At 43.5% G+C, this 22,041-nt stretch overlaps 1 protein-coding gene across 4 annotated transcripts in view; it reads left to right on the top strand.

The window, feature by feature from the left end:
* Positions 1 to 22,041, top strand: part of OPHN1 (oligophrenin 1) — a 138,593-nt gene that overhangs the window by 55,068 nt on the left and 61,484 nt on the right. For all 4 annotated transcript variants that reach the window (XM_025185727.3, XM_075940818.2, XM_025185726.3 and 1 more), the window contains 3 exons: positions 7,721 to 7,816; positions 14,059 to 14,120; positions 18,664 to 18,735. In XM_025185727.3, the coding sequence (XP_025041512.3) occupies positions 7,721 to 7,816; positions 14,059 to 14,120; positions 18,664 to 18,735 (230 nt within the window). The remainder of the gene's footprint in view (positions 1 to 7,720; positions 7,817 to 14,058; positions 14,121 to 18,663; positions 18,736 to 22,041) is intronic.

The following is a 22,041-nucleotide window of genomic DNA, read 5'->3' as shown; positions in this document are numbered from 1 at the left end:
GTCTGCCCACCTGGCTCCTAATACACTTTAAATGAAGAGCTGCAGCAGGGGTAGGTCCCAGACCCTGCAAGAGCCAGGCTGCTGGCCAGCCTGCTAAAAAATTTATTGGCAAGGGGGGCGGGGGGAGGATGCTTGTAGTCTATAGCATTAACCAATAAGCTTTTGCTTATTGGTTAATCAAATACACTATTACATCCCTATTCTTCACTGTGATGATAGTGAAGGACCTTGACTACAAGGCTGTGCTGTAGGCAGTGAGAACCAAATTATTCCAATAATGGCTACACTCAAAATCTGTGAGAGAGTGTGTATTAAAAAGGAATTGCTTGCTTTTGGTCTAGAATTTAGTATTAATACAACAGGAGCAGCAGCAGCAGGAAAAACAACTGAACCCAAGAGCAAGTTGACAGATGGTTAGCTGCTTGTAAGATGGCACAGAGGGAAGGAGTTGGCAGGTACTGTCCAACCCCCAGCTGAAATCCCTGCACAGCTGAGATGCAACTTGCCCCATTTCCTAGTTGCTGTCAAGCGAGTAGAACGTGACTAAGTCTATCTCTTCCAGCAGCACAGGGGACCAAATGTACATGATCTCGTTGGAGATGGAAAGTTGATTACGTATGTTGACTTGGATCCCTGACAAGTAGGATTTAAGCCATGTGGGTCATCACTGTGTTAACAGCCCAGCTCAGCATGGAAGAGAGGAGGAGCTGGACTCTGCTTTAGTTACTATACCCTTCCATATACACAGAATTTTCAAAAAACAAGCAAGGGTGAAGCTGCATGAAGTGGAGCAGAAGGCATCTGATGAACTCCGGCCCTTCCATTCTTCTCTTGTTTCCTCTTCATTAAGTCAACTATTGGCTAGTAAAGCCAATGGAAAAAGTATTGGTAAAACATTCCCCTCCCTCCTCAAATAAGCTAATGTTTTTGCCTTCTGCTTTCTGATGACGCACCAATGGAAAGTAGTGATAAAGAGGGTGTGCGAATCTGTCTGATCTTTGTCTCTAATTTAGAGAGGGAAATGTGTTTGGGGGAAACCTTACTGGTTGCGGAAGCTGAGTGGGAGAAGCAGAATCAGTTGCATATTTTGGCACCCCGGCTGTTATAAAAGATTTTTTCAAAACTGTTTGTTGTAACCTGGATTATGGTCAAGATTTAATGGTCACTTTCTGTATCCCCAGAGTACAAGGTTGCTTGGAAGGAAAATATTAATTTCATAGCATGGAGTCAGAATCACAAACACCTGCACCATATTACATCTTTCTTTCCTTTTAGAACACACTTGCAAACCCAGTTTGAAAAGTGTTCTCAACTGATCTATCAGTAGTTGTGCTCTGATGTCAATCTCATCGGCTACGTCTACACTGGCCCCAAATTCCGGAAAAGGGATGCAAAGCAGCTAAGTCAGCATAGGGAAATCCGCGGGGGATTTAAATATCCCCCGCGGGATTTAAATAAACATGTCCGCCGCTTTTTTTCCGGGTTGGGGAAAAGCCGGAAAAAAAAGGGTCTAGACTGGTGCGATCCTCCGGAATAAAGCCCTTTTCCGGAGGATCTCTTATTCCTTTTGACTTGAAAGTAGGAATAAGAGATCCTCCGGAAAAGGGCTTTATTCCGGAGGATCGTGCCAGTCTAGATGCTTTTTTTCCGGCTTTTCCCCAAGCCGGAAAAAAAGCGGCGGACATGTTTATTTAAATCCCGCGGGGGATATTTAAATCCCCCGCCGATTTCCCTATGCTGACTTAGCTGCTTTGCATCCCTTTTCCGGAATTTGGGGCCAGTCTAGACGTAGCCATCCTGTCTTAAGTGGAGGTAAAGATTTTGACCATCATTTGAGGTCCCGTCTTGAGGTCCTGAGAGAATAAGGATTTGGTCTTTGTATTCTACTTTCTAAATGTACTACAAATGCAAAATGACACAGTCGGTGCTTAGATATTAAGATAATAGACACCTGGAAAACACTTCAGATTTTTTTTGTTAGTGTCCCAAACACCAACCAAAGTAGTAATGTCACCAAAGCCAACTTTTGATCTAAAGTAAAGCATGCATCTAGAACTGCTGCAACTAGGGATTCTCAGGAAAAGAGAATATTCCCAGGTATATTGTTACCCACAGTGCTGACTTCAAGATGTGGCAAAGGGGGCACTCTGGTACTGTGCTGTAACGGGCAGTCTGGGCACTGACTCGGAGATGTTCTGCATCCCTCCATAGCACTGACTACCACGGCATGAGACTCATCACCGAAGATAGCGCAGTTTTCAAGGTCTCCTCCATTGGTACCATCTCATCACTTGGCACTTAGCTTCAGGCCCAGGACCATACTATTCAAAGAGAAAAGACCACTGTACTGTTCCAGCATGCCAGAATCGACACCTCCATAGTTCTTGGATCAGGAGCTCATAGTGGTCTCCATGGCACCACATTCCTCACTCTTTGACACTGACCAGTCACTGGGTCAGGCTTTAGATCACCTGCCAATGTTGCCTGCTCTCTTGTCACACAGTGAGCCTGATGCAGACAAGCACAGGAGCAGGTTCTCATCTCAACACTCCTCTCCCACTCAGACGGCCTCCATGGCACTTGCACCATGCAAAGCCTCATCACACTTCCCAAGTCCAACAGTGGTATGGGCAACCATGGCCATACCCACCTCCATCTCACCCCATACAGTGGCCCCCATGGGACCCATGGCCAAATTTTAGGGAGTAGTATTCCTCCTTCCCCAACCCTGACACACCATTGAGATAAGCATTGACATCTCCATCTGCTCCGAGCATTCCTCCCACAGAAATTCAAGATGAGTATACTTAGGACAGAGATGACACCTTAGAGGTTCAGCCAATGGAAGCCTCCTCCACCTTACAGTTCCTCCTCAACACCAGATGAGATCATCGTACCTACAGCACCCTAACCTGCAGACAACCTGGAGCAATTTCAGGAATTATTCAAGAGACACCTCTTCAAGAGGTACAAGAGAAACAACACGAGTTGCTCCAAATCTTACAGCCTATGGTACCATCTAAGTTTGCACTGCCAATAGATAAAGCCACTATGGAGGCATCCGATGACATATGGCAGACACCGGCTTCTGTCACACCAACCAATAAGAAGGTTAATAGGAAACATTTTGTCCCCGCTAAGGACATGGACATTCTTTTCTCCCATCCTCAGTCCAACTCATTAGTTGTTGATGCGGTCTGCCACTGCAACAAACAACCTAGTTCAAGACAGCGCCACATGACAAAGATCATAAGACACTGGAGTTATTTGGCTGAAAAATATACTCTTTTGCCACACTACAGCTCAGAGTAGCCAATTACTCTGCCCTTTTGACTAATTGTAATTTCTCCACTTATGCTAATTTGGAAGAACTTTTGGAGCACCGCTTGGAACAGAAATGCCCTATTCTGAAGACTGTCGTAAAGAAGAGAGAGACTACAGCTTATACATCACTACAGTCTGTGCTCAATGTAGCAGACTCGCCTGCTCATGCAACCACACTGTCAGTGATTATGCAGCGAACATCTTGATTCAAGTCTTCAGAAATTCCCAAAGAGCTCCAAATTAAAGTGGAGGACTTGCCATTTGACAAGAGCAAACTCTTTTCCACCAAAACCAATGAGGTTTTGCACTACCCTTCATGTACTTGGCATGTGTACATCATCAGCCAAGTGTAGGCGCTCCATGACATCCCAAAGACCCCGGGAGATCACACTTGGTCATACCCAACATTAGACATTTTGATTCCAATAGACCTAAATAGAGATCTCAGCAGAGGAAACCGCCTGAGGGCCAGTCTTCTGTGAACCAGGCCCCTAAACAACAGTTTTGAGGCTTTGGTTAAGAGTCTGCACAACCTCCCCCCACACACAGTGTTAGCTCAGTCCCATTTTATTTTTGTCCATGGTTTACACCTATGGGCTACCATAACAATGGATCGGTGGGTGCTGGAAGCCATACAAACAGGATATGGCATACCCTTCCTCTTTATGCCTCCTGACTTACCCCTTTCCCCATCCCTCTTCAGGGACCCTTCCCACAAGCACCTTCGACTGTAGGAAGCCAACCCACCTCCTATATACAGAGGCTTTGGAACTGGTCCCAAGCCCGTACTTCAGGAAGGGCTTCTATTCCAACTGATTCCTCACCAAGAAGAAGAGCGGAGGGATGGAGGCTTATCCTGGACCTTGTCAAGATCAGGTTGCCAATCTCCAGGACCAGATGGACCAGACTCCATTGCTGCAAATGGCATCCAGTCCAGGAAATTTGGCAACCCTCACTGCTCCAGACTGGGGTTACAGCTAGGGGCAGTGCAGAGTCCTCAGCCTGCAGCAGGACCCTGGAGCCATTGGGCTGCAGAGCTTATGGCAGGGTGAGCAGGCAGTGGGACCTTGAGGGCCAGCAGAATTTGTGAGGTCAGTGGGTGATGGAACCTTGAGGGCTGGCAGGACCAGCGTGATCCTGGGGATTTGGCAAAACCTGAGGCAGCAGAACCCCAGGGAGCCAGCAAAGCATGTGGGGCCAGCAGAATGCAGGGACGTGGGTGCGAAACCTGGAGGTTCTGAAGCACCCCCCCCACACACACACACACACACTTCCAGCCTATGTCTGCAAATGTAATCCATTGAATTTAAAGCAATGGAGTAGCTGACAAAGACACAAAGCAGCCACACAGAGTACAGAGAAAGGATTATCTCAGACAGAAACATCTCTGGAAAGCTTAAAAATAATCTTGGGCTGGGCTACCAACTGCCATCAGAAAGTGTCTTTGCTTAAAGGCTAGCAGTTTATTCATCATTGGGTCAGAAACCGATCCGAGGACTACCTGGAAGTGCTTTGCAGAGTGCAGTGAGAGAACCCCTGACTTATCAAGCCCAGATTTTTCACTGCCTTGCTTGTCTGTAGAACTGTTTGTGTTTGTGATGCCCTGAGAAAGGGCCGGTCACTTTGAAAGGTGGTTTCTATTTTATATCCCAAATGGGCAAACGTAGAAATAGAATTACTTTTTGGGGGACTATCTCTTTCTCTCTGTACAAAAAACCCTCAGAAGAATGAATCCGTTTGCCCAAAAGTATTCTATTCATTTTCTTCTCATCAAATACAAAACAAGCAAATACTATCTTAAGTGTAATAAGGCAACAATTTTCACACATAGGAGCCTAAACTCAGAGCTTGTTTACACAGACAATTAGTTTATGGCAAACTGAGGTACAAATCTTTCCTGCACGATCTGTTATGGACTGCCTGGGTACGTCTACACTGCATGGCTCCATCGACGGATTTAGATTTGTTTATTGGGCAAAGGGAAATGAAGCGGCAATTTAAATAATTGCGGCTTCATTTAAATTTACATGGCTGCCGCGCTGAGCCGACAAACAGCTGATGAGCTGTTTGTCGGCTCAGCGCGCTAGTCTGGTAAACCTCATCCCATGAGGAATATCGGGGCTGCCGACAAAGGGCTTTGATGTCAGCAGGGGAGCGTCCAGACTAGCGCGCTGAGCGGACAAACAGCTGATCAGCTGTTTGTTGGCTCAGTGTGGCAGCCATATAAATTTAAATGAAGCGGCAATTATTTAAATCGCTGCTTCATTTCCTTTTGCCTACAACCCTCATCTACATGGCTCCATCGATGGAGCCATGTAGTCTAGACAAAGCCCCTGTGTGCAGCTGCTGATCTTTATTAATAATTAGGATAAAAGTGCATTCATGAATTATTAATGCACATCAGCAGGATGCACAGAGACAGTTAGGCTACGTCTAGACAACAGGCTTCTTTCAGAAGAAGCTTTTTTCGGAAGAGATCACCCAAAACAAACTTCTTCTGAAAGAGAGCGTCCACAATGCAAAAGTGTATCAAAAAAGCAATCTGATTTTTTGAAAGAGAATGTCCATATTGAATGGACACTCTCTCACATGTAAGCTGATTGCTATGGCTGGAATGGCCACCAGGGCATCTGTGTTTTTCCTCTTCTTCCGAAAGAACTCCCTCTTCCCCATCCACACACGCCTTTCTGTGAAAGAGCACTTTCGGAAAAAGGCTTCTTCCTCATAGAATGAGGATTACCAATGTCGGAAATTGGAAGCTCTGTTCTTTTGATTTTTCTTGCGGAAGAACACAATTGCAGAGTGGACGTTCCTCAAGTTTTGTCAGAAAAACGGCCATTTTGCCAACAAAACTCTGTAGTGTAGACATACTCTTTGTCTGCAGCAGGCTAGTGTGGGGTAGATTGATACTCCAGCTTGCTGCCAACTAAAAGTTAGCCTTAGTCAAGCTGAAGAACTGGTCTACATGATGTCTACACTAGATCCCTTGCCACAATGCAAGTGCACCAATGAGGTTCCACTGTGCTCCATGCTGCTCTGTGCTGACACGAGAGAGCTTTATGCTGTTATTGGAGCTGGTGTTGTTATATTAAGTGGTGGTAGCAGCTCTCCACACCAACCTAGTGCTGTGCATGCTACCACTTATGCCAACAAAACTGATGTCACTTAGAGGTTTTTTTTTTTCCCATCCTTGAGCAACATACATTTTGCTGACAGAGGGGTAGCCCTTTTCCAAATCAGGCCACTTAGGCCATGTCTTCAGTGAGTATCTGTTTACTCCAGTGGGAGCTATTGGGTGGTCAGTACTTTATAAAATAGAGCAACTACATAAATAGCCTAACTTATATTTTTGAAACGCTTGTTTTAAAATGCCAGGCGGGGTAGTGCTTCGGCGTTTGATAGCATGTCTTGAGCAAAACTTGAAGCTTATTTTGAGGTACACCATGGATGACAAATTATGCTCCAGTATGGGCAAATCCTCAGCTGATATAAATCAGATTTGAATAGAGCTACACTGATCTACAGTAGCTGTCAATCAGACTGTACTGTTCAACTTACGTTTTATTAATTCACCAGGGTACAACATGCCATCCACAAATGGCTAATCTATCTGGTCCCCATAACCAATACACATAGTGTCAAATTCTGAGTCTCTCCCCAAATGGTGAACAGTGTATTTGAAATTGCACATTTCTACAGGGGTATATCTAAACTACATGGCTCCATCGAAGGAGCCATGTAGATTAGGCTGATAGGCAAAGAGAAATTAAGCCACGATTTAAATAATCGTGGCTTCATTTAAATTTAAATGGCTGCCGCGCTGAGCCGACAAACAGCTGATATGAAAGCCCTTTATCGACCTCCCCGTTATGCCTCGTAGGATGAGGTTTACCGGGGAGGTCGATAAACGGCTTTCATGTCGGCAGGGGAACGTCCAGACTGCCCCGATCTGCCGACAAACAGCTGATCGGCAAAGTGGGGCAGCCATTTAAATTTAAATAAAGCCACGATTACTTAAATCATGACTTCATTTCCCTTTGCCGAACAAACAAATCTACAGAGCCATGTAGTCTAGACGTACCCCAGTAGAAAACTATTCCTACTTCACCACCAGGATTTGTGGACACATGATCAATTGCTAGTGGAATTAATTGCATCTGCCAATAATGCAAGTGTATTTTCAGAGACCCTTTGAAAATGTAGTTCCTAATATCAGCACATAAAAAATGTGCATCTACTTTTTTTAAAAAAAATTCCCTGCATTGCACAGTGATGTTCTGTTTTTTTTATCTCCCTCATTGTAAATCTCCTCTTCCAATGTTTATTTCCTAAAACTTTACTCACCACTCCTATATATTGATTATATAAATTCAACCTTTAATACTTCCTCTTCCAGATTACTCTTATGCTGTGCAGAAATTCTCTCAGACGCTACAGTCCTTTCAGTTTGACTTTATTGGGGACACACTAACAGATGATGAGATCAATATTGGTAAGTTCTTTTCCTTTCAGTACATATTTGCAGCTACTTAGAAAAAATTATCTTCGTTTTACTGTCAGACTGCATAGCTGAGTCCAGCATTGACTACTGTATTCTTGTCCTTAAACAGAACCAGGAGTTGTATTTCCAAGATGCAATTCGGTTCATAGTACACGGGTCTGTTATAGTTGCAGTCACACATGAAGCTTATAACACATTTAATAAATCTTCAAGTCTTAATGTTTAGAGTCTGATTCACAGCACTGTAGGTTGATTTTTACAGCTTTAATCCTCCTCCTTATTGCCAGAGATTGGAAATGACTTGCAGTAATCCAGCAGGGAGGCTCTCCATTGCAGTGAGTACCCTGTAGGGGTATGTATATGCTGAGGCTCTATTTTGGGATACTTCTGCTATTCTGTGTCTTGACAGCATGCCCATTATTTCAAAATATCCTCTTTCGAAATAACAGGTGCGCTATTCTGACGTCCCTGTAAACCTTGTTCCAGTGCCAAATTACTAAATAAGTTATTTTGAAATTAATTAGAAATAAGCGACGCAATTTGCGTAGCTCATGTCGAGCTAAGGGTGCAGGTTAGACACACTCTCGGTCCTCTTCAATGTGTTATGGCACGTTGTCTTAGAACAAGCCTATACTATAGGGGAAGGTTGGCTTAAGGTACGCAATTTCGGCTACATAAAAAACATAGCTGGAGTTGACATACCTTAAACTGAGCTTCAGTGCCATCCTCCCAGCGGGCGGTCGATGGGAGAAACACTTCTGTCAACTTCCCGTACTTCTTTCATGGTGTAAGAATGCCAGCGTCAACAGTGGCACCCTCAGCTTTCGATCTAGTGGGTGTTTACTAGACTAGCTACATTGAACGCTGGAATATCGACCGCCTCAGTGTCAATCTTCCTACAAGTGAAGACGTGGCCTTACTCCCACTCTTTATCAGGGCCAGATAGTGGGATTCAGAGCACTTGGCTAGGTGTTCTGAACCAGGCAATCCAAATTTGCTATGGTTTAAAATACTGTATGTAATCCCCATGGTGAGCTCTAGGGAAGAAAATTAACATGCACTATTACATTGAAAAAGATGCTCAATGGTGTCCCTGAAGCTGCAGCTTTGTTGTGAATGACCAGCAGCATGCAGAGCTTCGCTGATCTCAACTCCTCTATTTCTCGCTCAGTTTCTATGTATTTTATTTTCCTGCCAAGCCAGTGAATTTATTGTCACTTATTCTGCTTGCTACATCTAGGGAGTTCAAAGTAATGGACTAAACTTCCTAAAAAAGGCATTTTTAGAACTAATCCAAGGGCAGATTAACCATCATTGTTGCACTAGCAATTTTGAGGTCTGGGAACTGTTGTTATGGTGAAAACAATACCCGAGGGCTCCTAAAATGTGCAGGGATTCCTTAGCTGTGCAGGAAAACTCAGCAGACTATAGGAAATAGGATAGTGCTGCCTATGAAAGTTCTCTTGGATGACTCATGCACAATTTCTGATCCCAGAGCCTGATCCTCGAAAATACTGAGAACCTCCACTCCCACTGGTGTCTTGGAAGTTGAAGGTGTTCAGCACGTGCAGGACTGGGTGCATAGAGAGGACAATAGCTAGCCTATTAATACAGATTCACATTATTGTTTAACTGTGCCCAGAAGTGTGACAGTGTTAGTGTTGAGAGGGACTCAATGAACCAGCATGGGGAGAGGAGGAGGGAAAGAGGAAGGGAAGGAAGGACAGATAGAAAGGCTGGCTTTTTATAAGTACTTTGCAGCGATTGTGGTTTGCCCTTCTGGATCTGATTTCTCTCAGCATAAAGATTCTAGGTGAAATCTGCTGAGAGAGTCAGAATCCGACTATAATGGAAAAAGAGGTATTGAATTTCCAAGCTCATGTGATGCTGGATAATGGAGAGGAAAACTGCATATAAATCAGTCCTACTGGGAATGGAAAGATCTGAGGCAAAGAGCAATCCAAGAAGCAAGTGTCTCTTTCCTGTTAATCCAAAAGACATTTCCAGCTCTTTAGCCCAGTCTGAATGTGTAGCCTGTCTCCCCACCACTCTGGAGCGGTTATGGGGGGAAGAAAACAGAGCCTCTTCATCAGTTAGTTTGGGGAGGTTTGTACTGCTGCTGCAACTGCTCAGTGCAGCACCTGTTCTGTGGATAAGGAGAGCTTCAGTCTCCGGAGTTGTAAGGCTGGCATCTTTCCCCAGCACTAGGTGCCCTGTGACAGTAAAATATTTATTCTGGGTTGTTTGGAGGACGAGGACTATCAAGAATTACATACTCTGTATAAGATGTTTGCAAACAGATTGAAGAAAGAAGAGAATATGGTCGGATCTTGGGCCATGCAAATTTAAACAATACCAAATAGTTTTTCAGTTGTGAACCAAGAAAGATATCTTTTACAAAGATCTTCATGCTGAGCAATCAGCATGGTTGGTATTTCTTTTTTCCACACCAGTTCCTTCAGTCACTCCCTGACTTGAGACAAATTTTCAGGCCTTCTTCACATGCCACAAAGCAGCAAAAAGGGCACAAATCTGATTTTTAAAAAATTTGCAGGTGGCCTTCAAACAGTTCAAGTGGTCCTATTCTTCCTGACATTAAGTAAATTATATGGGTAACTCCAGTTATTGCCTTGGGAAATGTAGTATAAATCCTCCCTGTGCAGCAATGGAAGAACAACTCCTTGAGGATTTTAGATGCTCGTGTTGTGCCCACAACTTTAGGCATCTATGGAATTTTTCTGCAGCGATGACAACTCCCACCCTGGCCCTAGTGCCCATTTTCCCTGAACCTAACCCCTTGAAACCTAAAGATACTTCAGAGTTTATATAGCTAATACCGACCATGTCGAACATTAGAAGGGCTCAGCTCCTAGGCTAGTAGTATATGATGGCTAGGTGTTTAGGAATTTAAAGGTGTCTCTTTTGGGGGAGAACTTGGAATCACTGGGTTATAATGAGAAGGTGCTGTTTTGGTGACAACAGTGGAATTAGTACATCACAAGTTGGTGGTTTTTCTTTTTCCACCTGTCTCAGCAATTGTACACAAATCCAGCCTCAATACCTAACAACCACTGATTTGCTGTGCAGCTGTTGCTACAGCTAGTTTTTTAACAAAAGAATTCACAAGCTTCCCTTCTTCATTATTTGGCACATTGCTAAAGGTGTTCTAAATCAGTGTTAACACAGTCCAGTTTTTAGAACTATTTTCTCTGATGCTCTTCCTTCTAAGAGCTCTGACTTTTTTTCTAATAATTTCTTTAATGGATTAATTTTGCAATTGGCTCAGCTAGGGTTAGTTGGCTACATATATACTCTTCTGAAATTAAAGGGCTTGGACTGTAAACAAACCTGGGGTCCTCTCCACAGGGCTCTGTGAAGTACTCCATGCCCATCATGGTGTGCTTGACCATTTCCTGTGGGTGATAAGGCAAGATTTTTCACACATCCTCCACTTGCTTGTTCTAGCACTCGAGGAAAAGGAATCCAGCTGAAGGACATGTAGCGCCCCCTCTCCACCTGGTTACCTTCTTTAATGCCAATCTGCTTACAGGTTTTGATGGATAGGTCTGGTTTCTTCTGGATCCCACCACCCGCTCAACTTTATTTTTTCCGATGGATTTATTTGGCGGTGCCTCCACCCCCCTCACTCCTTCTTGGCAGGGTCATCAGGGCAGCTTGGGAGGAAAATTCTAGCCCAGGGGAATCCCCACTCACTTGCCAGATAGTTGGAGACTCCCAGAAAATAACACAAACACATACACTATATTAAACACAATTATATTAAACAGGAGACAAATATAACAGAACAGGGTAAAACACTATTTTTAGGGTCACCGGTGCCCAGCAACTGTAAGATTAGTGTCCCATTGGTACGCGTACTTTGTTGTGGCCCTTGATGACTTATGACCACAAATTTCTTCTCTGCAGAGGTTTAGCAGTGAGGGTGACTGGGTCCAGTACAGCCCAAAGGACTCAAGTGGTAAATCCCTCCATAGGTTTAAGATGCAGCAGGTTATAAAATCATCAAACAAATTCCCTGACTTACTAACTAAAAGATGGTGCTCTCACACACTCCATGAATGAGGCTCAGGTTCAGAGAGGACTCAGTCACTGCAAAGGGGCTGCTCTCTTCTGGCAGGGATCCTCTTCAGGCAGGAATCAGGCTACTTCGGTCCCAGGATTTCCCCTCACCACAAAGGAGCACAAGGGGTGCGCGCGCGCGCACACACACACACACACACACACACACACACACCCCCAGCGCGCGCGCGCACACACACCACCACCACCACCACCACCACCACCACCCCCCAGCAGCCCTGAACCAGCAGACAGAGCAGAGCTGACCCACGGTGACTGGTCACACCCAGGGAGCTGGAGAGCCAACTCAGCCTGGCTGGGGAAGCCTCCCAGCAAACTTCATAAACTGGGAATCAACAGTGGAGAAATAAAACCCAGCTGAGGGATCCTGCCTTCAGGTACCTAGAGGCTAGTTCTCAGGGGGAACCCTGCATGCAGGCCTGAGGCTTACTAGCTCCCACACAGCCAGTCCTCCCCTTGTCCTGGCTGGCTCCAGACTCCCCCAACAATGGCTCCTCCTTCCCCCCTTCAACTTTCTGGGAGGGGCCTCTCACTCCCTATGGGCTGCCAGGCAGGCTCTGGGGAGCCAAGACAAACTCAGAGTGCCTCTCCCTGAGCTGCCAGCAGACAGAGCCCTAGGAATCTAGATAATATCTTTGGGGGTTACAGACAAATAAGACCAAACCCAGAGGATTTCAAGGCACTGGCACATAGTGCTGATTCCTTTACTTTCGTTGCCATCATAACCTTCCCCAGTAACCCGGCTTGCTCTTTAGCTTGCCACCTGTGATGCTTCCAGAAGAGTCAGGTTTTTCTTGGGGAGAAGACATGGAGCAGAAGTTCCAAAGTAATTTATACTAGCAATTGCAGTAGTTTAGGAAGGAAACTTAGCACCTTTGGCAGCTGATCTCCAACTCCAACCTCCCCACCTGGCTGTATGCCCCTCTCCCAAATCTCATGGGCCCTGATAGTGCAGTTATACTGTGTGGTGGGGGGTGGGGAGAATTATCTTGCGTAGGCATAGGAATTGTTGGAGTGGAGCATGCCTGCCTTCTATCTGTCATTCCCCTTAACAGTAGAAATGGACATTTCAACTTTTCTCTTAACTTTTCCCATCCCTTTCCCATCCGTTGCATATAATGGAAAGGGGGTAGGAAAAGTGGGAGAATATTTGTACTGTTGAGGGGAGTGGCATATAGCAGATAAGCATGCTCCACTGACTTTGCTTGGTTCCATATGTTCAGCTGCACTGGGCATGAAATATTTCTGCTTGATTTTCCTGTTCACTCTTTAGTTTCCTTGTTATTCTATAATTAACCAAATCAAACCTGCAGCAGCAGTTTTTCCAGTTCCTCTAAGACAAAGCTAATACATGCTGATTGCTTCTGTTATGTCACCTTAGTGACTTCTCACTTCTTACACTGTGTCTTTGCCTCCAGAATGTGGATGTTAAAATGATGAGATCTGTCTGTAATATGAGGGCGTGGCTTTGTTAGCATTAGCCATAAGAAATTATTATTAATATCACCTTCTTTTCCTCAAGGACCAGGATTGGGGAGAAGTGGGGGAGAGTGTTCTTACTTACATTTTCTTTCCTTTTGGTCAAATAAACAAAGTTCCATAAAGGACAAATCTCCATGTTGTTCCTGCCATAATAGACCAGAGTCTGACAACAGGGAGCTGTATCCTGTCAAAGGACATCACTTGTTAACCTCTTCTGGTGATCCATGTAGCAGCATTTATGTCAATTGTGATCACATACTCTCTACCATGAATGATTAAACAGTTGGTCAATGCAGAGGGAATGGGTGGAGAGCCTTCAAAATGACAAAGATGCTGTGGAAGATTTTTGAGCAGGTTCAAAGGCCTCCATTGATGTGTAAAGCTTTCAAACTGCTTACTTAAGCCTAAGAGGTAAATTTGGGGCATCGCTTTAGTGTATACAGTGAGTGAGAGAGAAGAAAAGCCTGTATTATATAGGATCTGGAAATAGCCAGCCTAGATGGGGTGTCAACCAATAAACCCCAAACATTTGTCTGGCTCTGCTTGGAGTGTTGTACTTAATTTGGCAAACAAGAACCTAAAATTCAAAACTAATTTGACCAGGATCTGCACTAATTAATTGTTTCTTTTTTCTTTCTTTCTCGTTATAGCTGAATCTTTTAAGGAATTTGCAGAGTTGCTCCAGGAGGTAGAACTTGAGAGATCAATGATGGTAAGGGGACCTACCCCACACACCTGCTGTGGGCTGGAACTCACAAAGTTGCTCATAACAAACACCTGGCTTCATTGAAATTCTCTGTTTAATGTCAAAACTTGATTTTGTTAACAAATCCTTCCTCAGCCCCTATAGTATGACAGTGACTGTACCTATTTGTACCTTAGGCATAAGTGTACTACACAAAAGAATGGACATTACTGTTAGAAATCAGTGGCCAGGTAGGACAGTATTGTCATGTTGCACATTGGGGCCATGCAGAAATTCAGAGTAATAATGGGAAATAGAACTTTGTATCATCCTGTTCCAGAAAAGCACTGGCCCTCATGCTTGAGCTCAAGGGATCACTTTCAGCTGTTTGAAATATAGGGTCTATGATACAGCTGCTGTTTTACAACATTTTATATATTCGCGCACACAAGCTCGTTCATTACATAATATAGGCGGCCCCCTGCTTGAGACGCGATCGGTTGCTGGGGAAGCGTTGCAAGTTGGGGGTGTCGTAACTCGAACCCACGTTTACAATAGACATTCTACACCATCATAAATGCGGGCCAAGGACGTAAGTTGGGTTTTTTTGGCCCCTTCCGCATTTACAAAAATGATTGTATGTGGGGGGGGGAGGGGGTCGCAGCATGGGCGTTTGCAAGTGTGACTAAACAGTCATCAAACAACTAGACACGTGAAGAACATACGATGGGGTAGGGAAGAGGCTGGATCCAGCCCACCAAGCCGCTGGATCCAGCCCATGGCAGCCTCGCTGGCACACTTAATAGCCAGCAACTACAGCCGCTTTAAACAGAAGACTGCTAATTGCTATGCAGTCTGGGAAGTGAGGAGAAAGCTTTGTGTGCCTGTTCCCACCCTCCCTAGCAAAATCCCCCAGCACCCTTTGGCCAATTTCTGGCCAATAGGAGATGAGAAATTTTGCTGACATTTTTCACACTCTGCTTGGTGGCATAGAAGGTTGTAAAATATGAAGTAACGTGCATTTCTGTTTTTCATAAGGGAGTAGTTGTCCTCCTGTCTCCTGACATGATGCTCCAGCAGGGTGATTCACTCCCTTCTGTCTCTCATCACATCAGGGGTGGCCCATCCATATAGGTGAACTAGGCAGTCGCCTAGGGCACCAAGTTAAATGGGGCGCCAAATTCAAGTGCAATATCATTGAGGGGTTTGGAGGTGGGGGCGCCGATTGCATGGTTCACTTAGAGCGCCAGTTGCTGGCAGCTAGGCTAGGGCCACCCCTGCATCACATTATATGCCTTTGTCTCTAGAACTTGTTGATGATTTATTGACAGTTGGCTCCCTAAGTCACACTTATTCCAGGAAAAACATGAATGTTAGAATCAGTGGAAGCCTTTCACATTATGCCAGGAATTCACCATTTGGCTCTGCGCCTCGTGCCCCAATACAGTAATGAAAGAACTCCTCCCCGGCCATCTGGCTGAACTAGAGGGTTAGGGACAGCCATACCTCAAGGGGTGCCAAGACTCTGCTTTCTGTGGCCTTATAGGTTGGCAGGGTCTGAGTAATGATGATAAAGAACTAGCAATAGACTGAAAGAAGACAATAAGAATTTTGTGTATTTCAACGAAGGAATAGCAGCCAGGTGCCATAGGATTACTCATTATCTTTATCTTATGTGGAGGGATGGAATCCTGAGACCTGCCAAAACTCCATCAGCTGGAGAGTTTTCAGATTTACAGATGCCATTTGAAAAGTTTTCTTGATCTTTTTCAGTCCTTGATGCATTATTTATCAAGACCAGTTTTTTACAATATCCCATTCATTTAAAAAAAAATCTATAATCTGTATAGGTCACTGTCCTCTCATACTGGATTCTGTGTGCAGTTACCAATTAACTGATGCCTCGGCAAAGCTTTAACAGTTCTGTGAGCCTCACCCTCCCTTCCCCACCTTAGCCAAGCAACAGAATTACTCCTTAGTGGATAGGGTTGAATTGGGGACAGTGACACTTGGTAGAATATAATTTCCCATCTAGGACTGCAAGAAAACAGTCACAGAATGTGCACGAAGAGGATATTCTTTCATGAAAATAATGAGTCATAACGTTTTAGAGCAGCTTATTTTAATCATAATGCCTTTGTCCCGAAGAAATCTGTGACAAGACTTTGGGATTAGCTTTGCTGAATGGACAACTACTTTCATGCTCCTTTGGACAGTGCCTCATCAAAAGGAATGTCCCTAATATTATTTGAGAGCCACATATAAAATCTGTTCTTCTCTCTACATTTGTTTATTGTAGTCAGAAATGCTGGTTCTGAAAACTGAGTTTTTTGGAAAGTGTCATGTCATGCATATGACACAAACTTTTTGCTCTTCCTTCTGCCCTTTCAACATGCCATTTTGGTTAATGCTGTGGCCATGGGGAACAATTATCAGCTACGTGGGCCTTCCTGGGATGAGATCTAGGACACAAATTACTATGGGTGACTAGGTTTGAAAAATGGATCATTTCAGATCTGATGCAGTCACTCCCTAGGAATGTCATCTTTCCTGTTTGCTTAGAAATATTGGCAATGGAACATTTTTTTGGCTCTGGAATCATATTAAGCTGTTCACATGTCCATCATATTCAGGAATCATCATTTAATGCTTCCATTGCAAAAAGGATAGATGCTATAATGCTCCAACAGGGCTGGAGCAACAATGGAGTGGTGTTGTAGTAAGGATGACACAGGTTGCGAACTGTCCAAGAACAGATACCAGGGAGAAGCTGCCACAGAGGGATGTGCTTCTTCTACCTTGATTCTCCCTGCTAGATTGGAATTATATAATTATATTGATTCCTGCCCAAAGATTGACCCAACCTGTTCTGACTCTGCAAACACCAGCATGGATGATTCATGCACCATATAATCTGCTTCCTGCTTTTGGTATTTTCTTTCTCCCTGAGAAAAGTAAACAAACAGCCTTGCCTTCTTGAGAATGCTTCTAGTTTGTATTTGCAGAACAGTAGGCATTCCTGTCAGCACAACCTGTGTGGAGGTATGGTCATCAGCTAGTCCATATGCTAGAGGACATGTCATTATTTTTTGAGGTCCCCCATAATTCTTCAAAAATCCTAAATTATGGTTACCAGATAGCAAGTGTGAAAATGGGGACACTTTTTTTTTTCTGGAGTGGTGGGGCTATAGTTGTGTGTATAAGACACAACCCCTAATATTGGAATGGTCCCAATAATATCGGGACATCTGGACATCCTGTCCTGCTTTGTGGGGATTCTCTTTCCAGCTAAGGAGCTTGGGTGTCTAGCAAAGCAGTGATCAAAGAGGCATTGTTTAGGAAAAACAAAGAATCATTGACGTGAAGGACTGGGAGGGAATATGAAAAGTCATCAAGTCCAGCCCTCTGTCACTGAGGCAGGACCAGGTAAACGTAGAGCATCCTTGACAGGTGTTTGTCCAACCTGTTCTTAAAAACCTCCAGTGCTGGGGATTGTACAACCTCTTTTGTAAATCTATTCCAGAAGTGAACTATCCATATAATTCTTTTTTTCCCCCAATATCTAACTTTAAACCTACTATTTGAGTACAGTCTTTCAACCAGTTGTGGACCCACCCTATAGTAATTTCCTTATAACAATGTAATGTGGGACTGTGTCAAAACCCTTACTAAAATCAAGATGGAACATGTCTTTCTCCTGATTTACTAGGAGAAATAGCCCAGTCAAAGTAGGCAATTAGGCTGGTTTGGCATAATTTTGTTCTTGATAAATTCATGTTAGATATTATTTGCTATTCTATTATCCTCCAAATTATTTCAAATTCATTGTTTAATAATATGTTCCAGTTTCTTTCCAGGAATTGGTATTAGGCTGACCAGTCTGTAGACCCCCAAGTCCTTTCTTCCCCTTTTTAAAGACTGCGTTCTCCCTTCTATAGACTAAGTGCCAACTCCAGAGTGTGAATGATAGTAGTTGAGCACCATTTCAGATCCTATTTTTATTATAGATAGTTGCAGAGTTGTCTGGTACTTGTTCTAGAAAGGTCCAGAAGATATGCTGGGACAAACCTTCCCTCGTATTAAACATGATGTATTCCTGATTGCAGCAATAGAACAATTATAACAAAGGTCCCTGGATCAAAGATCCAATATTACTTCCCAGTCTTCTTCCTTCTGGAAATCTGCCCTTTGATTCCTGTAATCCGATAGGAAGTGCCACACTAGAAATGATTATAAATTTACCCTGGAGGGTGGTAATAGGTAGCTTAAGGCATAGTGCTAACTCGCCCTCCTGTGGTATTAGTGGAGATCTAGAGCCTTGGGAAGTCAAATATAATACTGAATATTCTACTATTGTCATAGTGCTTCTTCTCAGCTCCATGAGATATGTGTCCACACGGAGGGGAAAGAAGACACAGGTGTAAATGACTTGGTCTAAGGACATTCAGCAAGTAGATAGAACTATGATTAGAATTCAGGCATTTGTCTGCCCACTTATCTTCATCTCCCTTTGGTGTAACACAGATATGTGCCTTGCAACAAAGCTGTTGTTTCTTTCTTTGTTCTGCAGGTTCAAAATGCTAGTGATTTGCTGGTCAAACCACTGGAAAATTTTCGTAAGGAACAAATAGGCTTCACTAAGGTAGGTTTTATACATGTGTTTATGCATTGGTTGTTTTTTTCTTAAAGTAGGATGGCACCGGAGATATTAAAAGCAGAGATTTCATGCTTAGTGTTCATAGACAGAGATTTTGTGCTTCTGTTCAAGTCCAGTAGGAGTATTAAAGACATTTTTCCTCGTCAGTGCAGGCATGCCAGAATGAGGAAATCCACCTGGGCTTTAGTCTGACTTCCTATCATGAGCAGGACCAAGACTGCTTCCTCAACTCCTGGGGCTCAGCCCAGGCTTAATCCCAATCTTCCTGAGAAAGCAACAACCTCTTTCACCAGAGATCATGAACATCCTCTTTTGGCTCACTACTCGATATCCTTCTTATTTGCAAGGTCGATTTCAGACCCTATTTTATTCTAAATTCAGTTTAGAATAAAATAACTCTCTTCTCTCCCCCTCCCCCCAAATATATCAATGATAAAAAAAAAATGCAGGGCCCTGTAATCAGGACTTGAATATGGCCATAGGGTTCAGAAATATTCAAATAAGGCGTCTCATGTCTCTTTAATATAGACCAAAGCAACATTTCATGAAAAGGGCATCTAGCACATGTGGGGCAGAAAAGATTATTTCTTCCTTGTCTGCCATCAGGCTCTCAGGGTTCCACATTATTCAGTGGCAATTTGAAATGAAGCTGATTCTGAACCAGCTTCGAAATGGAGTCATTTTGGAGAATGCTTAGAGCTTGGATTCACCCAACTCATCTGGAGCCTTTGTCATTTAATAAATAACTAGAAAATTTGCCCAGTGTTGCTTTCGGTCCTTAGCTCAATTAATTTTAAAAAAATAAAGTGAAAATGTACACACTTTATTTAAATTTTTGTTCTGGGGTGTGGCTGGGAACGAGGGGTTTAGTATGCAGACTTCCTTGGAGGGAAAGGGCTATTACAGCAGCTTGGGGCCAGGTGAGAAATGCCACAGCAGCTCCAGTAGGCACAGCTGGGGCAGGGGTGCATATCCATCAGCTGGGGCAGGTCCAGGTTTCTCTGCCTCTGCACTTGTAAGTCAGAATGAGGAATGCAGCAGACTGCTACTGTGTACTGTTCCACAGAAGCCACAAGAAATGTTAGTAGGATTGGCGCACAGTTTTTCAGGCATACTTTTTCAGTGTTCTGATGTGCTCCTGCCCAGCTGTGGTATTTGCTGGTATCAGTACTTGGCATGTAGTTCTGAAATGATTATTTTAAAAAAAGCAGAAGAAAGATTTTCTTGTTCTGATTTGCCTCAGTTTGAGATCTAAGGAAAATTTTGGGGAACCAAGTGGGGGGGGGGAAAAAACTCAAATATGCTAGACTGTTTGCTTTTTACAGAAATGCTCACACTGCATCTTTCCACTGCAAGGACATTTTTATATTTAACACAAGTTTTATCCTAAGCAACTCCTGACATGCCATAAAAATCATTGTAAGCACAGCCATTAAACTTTTTTTTCTGCATCAGTTTTATTGTTGTTTTCTTTGATTCCTCTCCTCTCAACCTTTTTGTTAACATGAAAATGAGACACAACATTAGTAGCAAGTTCTAGAGCAGAGTATATCATTTGCAAATAATTCATCTGGTGAATTTAGTGTCTGTCCTGCTGTCAGATTATCTGCTAATGGACTGTGATTTCCTCACATTGATTCATTGTCTGAATTTATTCAACATATCTTTATTCTTAATTGAGCCTAGAAAATCAATGTATGTATTTGATACATAACATCTTGAGTTGTGTTATCAAGCTAAGTTTAACAAGAAAGTGATCAAAATCAGCAGTTTTCCTGACGTCATCTTGTGCTGTGTCTTGCCCGTCGACAAATGCTAGCACGGAATAGGGCTTCTGGCCTCATCCCAACCTGGCTGGCTGCACAGCCTTTGTCCATCAGTGCTGTGGAGTGTGCTAGCCTCTCATTCACAGCACAGAGTGCTGGCATTCTGTTGGATCCCATGCAAGTATGTTAGGAAGATGATCTCGGCCGATAAACTAGATTTGTTCATAGTGAGTTGAAATAATCATAACGGCTAGATTCTTCACACAACAATCCCCCCTGTTTCCTGCTGGATGGCAGTTTAAGAGGCTCCTAATTAGCACTGAAATAATTAAGGGAAAGTTTTCCAAGTCAAGCTTTCTCTCCCCCTCCCTTCCCCTGACTGCTCTATTCCTCAACTCAAACTTGGATCTGAGCCAGTTTCCAGGAGACACAGGCCTTTGTTCCACAATTTATCAGCAACAGATGATGTGTGAGAGAATGCCATACAAATTGTAAAACTGTAACCTTTCCATTGCACTGTTCTCCTTAGCTGCTGTTGGACAGACCGTTAACCCCAGCATCTCTTGCTACTTCTAGGGCTCTCATCAGTTTCTGATTAAACAGGCATCCTCTGAAACTTCGAGAGCTGGGCTTTCAAAGTGCTTTCGAAGAGCTGTTTCCTTTGTTAACTTGTATGGTGACTGTGCTACTCTGTCTTGCATTCGGTTACAATAAGTAGTTTCTGTTGGTAAGTGAGTACATGGAAGTTGTGTGGTTCTTGGACCCGAATATTGGCACACATTAATGGGAAGGTAATGCTGCCCCTCACTGAATATTTAGAGCAACTAATTAGTTCTTGTGTTTGCAGATTGGACTTCAATCATTTTTCTTGGCTGCTGAATGGAGTGAGCAGACAATCTCCTGGAAGGACAAATGAAGGAGGGTTTTTTAATGTGCCCTCCTGGTTTTTAATTCCATGTTAAGTAGCCTGAGTGCAAAATGATTGGCATCCTCTCTCATTAGTTGCCAAAAATTCTGTTTTGTGTTGTTCACGTTTCCCCTTGTTGGCAATTACTCTCTGTGAGAGGTCTTAACTCATTTTGTGTGTGAGCTCAATCTCCCATCCATTTCACATGGATGGAGACTATTGAGTAAATGGTCAGACTCATTCCAAGGGTGTGGAGCAGAGAGTATTTGTTGTTTTTAACAAGTGACACTTGCCAGCATAGATAGGCATGAATATTCCAGGAACTGCCTCTAGAGCATAGCACTCAAGCTGGAATCAACAGGTTGAATTGATTATTTTTATTACTACTTAGGAATAGGGCAGAGGTTCTCTAGAACAAAAAAGAGTATGACAGATATTTCATACTATTGTTTGCACATTTCCAGTATTGCATAGTGTTTTTGGAGAAAAGTATTTGCCAAATTGTTTTAAAAATTGTATGGGGACTGTAAGTTTGTACGTGACTTCAATTTGTACTGTACATGTACCAAAGTATCTTTGCCAATTCCTAATGCCTGATAGAGTAAATAGAAGGGAAGG

The sequence above is a fragment of the Pelodiscus sinensis genome, chromosome 13 (genome assembly GCF_052426305.1).
Source record: "Pelodiscus sinensis isolate ZL-2025 chromosome 13, ASM5242630v1, whole genome shotgun sequence".
NCBI classification, from domain to species: Eukaryota; Metazoa; Chordata; order Testudines; family Trionychidae; genus Pelodiscus; species Pelodiscus sinensis.
This window is presented reverse-complemented; position numbering and strand designations above follow the sequence as displayed.